The sequence below is a fragment of the Atta cephalotes genome (genome assembly GCF_000143395.1).
Source record: "Atta cephalotes unplaced genomic scaffold scaffold00005, whole genome shotgun sequence".
Classification (NCBI taxonomy): domain Eukaryota; kingdom Metazoa; phylum Arthropoda; class Insecta; order Hymenoptera; family Formicidae; genus Atta; species Atta cephalotes.
Window position 1 is genome coordinate 8119465 of NW_012130069.1, and position 3660 is coordinate 8123124.

General features: G+C 35.6%; 1 protein-coding gene across 1 annotated transcript in view; it reads left to right on the forward strand.

Annotated features, from left to right (window-relative positions):
- Positions 1–3660, forward strand: part of LOC105626456 (lachesin-like) — a 71821-nt gene that overhangs the window by 62812 nt on the left and 5349 nt on the right. Inside the window, exons 6-7 of the mRNA XM_012207757.1 lie at positions 437–556; positions 817–987. Coding sequence (XP_012063147.1) covers positions 437–556; positions 817–987 — 291 coding nt within the window. The remainder of the gene's footprint in view (positions 1–436; positions 557–816; positions 988–3660) is intronic.

Sequence of the window (3660 nt, forward strand, 5' to 3'; positions counted from 1 at the left end):
ATGNTNANNTAGNAGTCNAGNGATGAGNTCNNGATNGAGAGAGAGGGAGAGGGAGAGGCGGAGGGGCAGAGGTAGTGAAAGGGAGAGATAGAAAATGCATCCTTTCTGCTCGCTCGCTAAATGACAATCTGTCAGCATGTTTCATTAGCGTGAGATGCTCACGTAGCTCGCTAATGACGCACTCGCACAAAGGGACCACAATGTAACTGCGAAGTAAGGCGATTGAATTGTGCAAGTGGTACAATGCACCACTGCTGTTTCCCCATTCCAAGATTTTCATTTTGAAACAAATCAGAAAAATATTCTTTGGCGTCATAGTCGATGACGTTCAATTAGACAAATTAGTTCGCGGGAAACCGCGCACGCACGGGTGCATCACCGCTGTTGTGCTGTCGTTAGTCTGAATCGCAACTGATCGAATCATTATGGTTTACAGTTCACCCGATGGTCCAGGTACCGAATCAGCTGGTCGGAGCTCCGATCGGAACTAACGTCACGTTGGTCTGCCATGTGGAAGCGTCACCTAAGGCCATTAATTATTGGACCCGAGAAACTGGTAATAGAACAATACAATCAGCATAGTTCTTGTCGTTCAATTTACTTGAAAGATAAATGACTTATTAGTTGAAGAAAATAGCTTTTGAATTATTCTAAAAGAAATTTATATAATTGAGAGATTCACACATTCTGTACAGAGACGGAAAATATTTTTTGTTACCTATAATCAGAAATTATCTTGAATAGAAATGCTTTATCCAAAGTATAAAATTTTATATATTTCTTATTAATTTAGTTTTTTAAAATATATTTCTGCAGACGAAATGATAATCACTAACAGCAAGTACGCGATGTCCGAGGTGAAAACATCAGTGTACAGCGTGCAGATGCGACTGGTTATCATGAACCTACAAAAGCACGATTTGGGTGGCTACAAGTGCATCTCAAAAAACTCCATTGGCGACGCTGAGGGGAACATCCGGCTTTATGGTGAGTTTCCGCGGTTAACGCGTCGACAAGGGTGAAAACAGGTCGTAAAGTCTCTCTCTACGCGAGTTGGAGCTTCCGGAAAGTCTCGGGAAACTTCGTCAGACACAAACGATGTCGTACCGTCATAAATTCTCTTACAGAGTTAATGCATTTATTATATATTTTTTGAAAAAATTAGTAGTTAGTCCAAAGACTGCTTAGATATAAGTAGGAAGGACATGCTAAATTCTGTTACTAAGATAGTTGGAATATTTATCAACTTTTAGAAGACGGAGGTCTATTTTTTTAAATCTTGCAGCTTTACTTTAAGTTAAATTTGTTATAATTTATTATTTCATTGTGCATTCTTTGTCTTAAAATATGGCTGTTTCAGCGCCACTATAGTAACTTTTCTGTCTTATAAAGATTAAAGTATTCGAATGGAAAAAGATTAAAGTATTTTTGGAAAAGAAGTTAACCCAATAACATTAAAAGGATACTACAATATCGGAAATTCTATTTACGAAATGTAATTTTTCGAAAGTAGATTGAACTGTACGCGCAATATGTTCACGTTCATTTTAAAATATCACTTTTGAAAGTGAAAGCTTTTCTACGGAAGCACTGAAACAGCCCTAGATATCAGAGACATGTATCTGATTGTGGAGGACATTCGTAGTTGCACGTGCTCCAAGACGGCGAGAAAGTACAGCGTATCACTGCGACATCGCCGTTTCCATTACATGCACGATTTAATACGTCGCAATCTCGCAGGAACGATCGACGGCAACGAGCGTCTCGTGTATTACGCAATACAATCGTATATTTCTTGTCGCCCATAACGATACGTCACTGTAAAAATAACGAACGATTAGCTTTACGTGTAGAATTAAAAAACATACATCTGTTTGTGCCGGCGCCATTTTCGTTCATTCGCGAATATTGAACGATTAAGTGCAATGAACAATGTAAATCATTCGTTTGTAAAAGTTGTAAAATGCTTTATGACTTGAAAGCTCAAGATTTTATTCTTTTCATTTTTTTTATTATTTCTTCTTCATACTGACTTGGCGTATATTGTATAACAAAGAATGAAAGAGAGTAATAAAATTAAGTTAAAATGGAAATCTCTGGACAGAAATATTTTACATACACTTGTATAATATTTCTGACACTAACTCTCGTCGTTTTGGTAATCTCAGGAATTTATCTCGAAGAAACCGCACGGCTGTCACTACAAGTATCGGTATTTGCGAAATTAAGTTTCCTCTCGAGTTTTACTATTTAAGATATCGGAGAGACCGGCGGCCGCGAGACAGATCGGAATTTCCACAGTTTCTTAGCCACGTCTCCGTCGTAACCGTAAGTTATTTCATGACGCAGATAATATTGTACTCTTCTGATAATATTTATGGAATTCGCTTCTATTGTGTGTCTGCGAAATACCATCACCAACCGCCGGCTATGAAATACCTAAGTCAGTAATCTTCAAAATGTCTTTGCGATATCGGTTAAAACATGATTACAATCCGCACTGTTTCTTCCCGAGAATATCTCCTTTTAACATTCTTAACGTTTAAATGTTCTACAGTAATAAGTTTACACACACATTCTATAGCAATACATTACAGAATATCTAAAATTAAAAAAAACAATAGTAATTAAAAATAAGTTGCAATTTAAAATCATTAAAGATTTGCGTTTTCTTAAGAGAAAATAACCTCTAAATTAGACTTGTAATAAACGCAATTGTAAAACTTTTTTTATTGTGTCAGAAAAAATTTCGTTAATATTATTTTTATTGTCTTTTTAAAATCTAAACAATATAAATTTAAGACAAATAACATAAATTTAAGATAAATAACATAAATTTTATTACACTTGATAAGAGATAAAAAATATGCGTGATCTAAAATTTTGGATAGCGTAGTGATATCTCACGTTGTACATGCGACGGATGACTCTACGACCGCAATAAGTCTTCATGAGTGGTACCCCATAATTTTCCACTCTGATTGAACGTTACGATCCGTTTACCGCATGTACGTAGACTCCTTTTACTGTCGAAAAACGAATGAAAAAAGGCATATTTTTCCGTGGCTCGACGGCGGTCCTCTCGCCGGTGTGTCATCAGCCGTAAATGCGCCCATAACTTCCCGCTTATTTTTCTCGAAGCGTATCCTTATTTTTTCACAGTTTATTTACCGGATTCCGCGTCACATAATTTTCCGCTTTATAGCGCTGGAGAAAATTCAGCGAAGCTGCGAATTACCCTGCGTTCCTGGCACGAAATAGCGATCGAGCATAATCAATCCATTTTACACGTTGGAATTTTCTGTAATTTTTGATCATGATAACGTACAACGTATTAACGCCTAGGCTAACACAAGTTATGCATGAGGCAGCAAATTTAGGGAGGCGACATTCTTGAAAAAAATTCTAAAAAATTGCCTGTCGAAGGCAATAACTCACAGAATTTAGATTTAATTCTAAATAAAGATTAATAACGAATAAAAATTTAGATTTAAAATCTAAATTTATATTTTACACACACATATATATATATATATATATATATATATATATATATATATATATATATATGTGTAGTAGTAGTAGGTAGGTAGACTAATAATTAATTATAGTAGAGTAGGTATAGTAGTTCTTACGTACTGTGGTATAATAAACTAAATA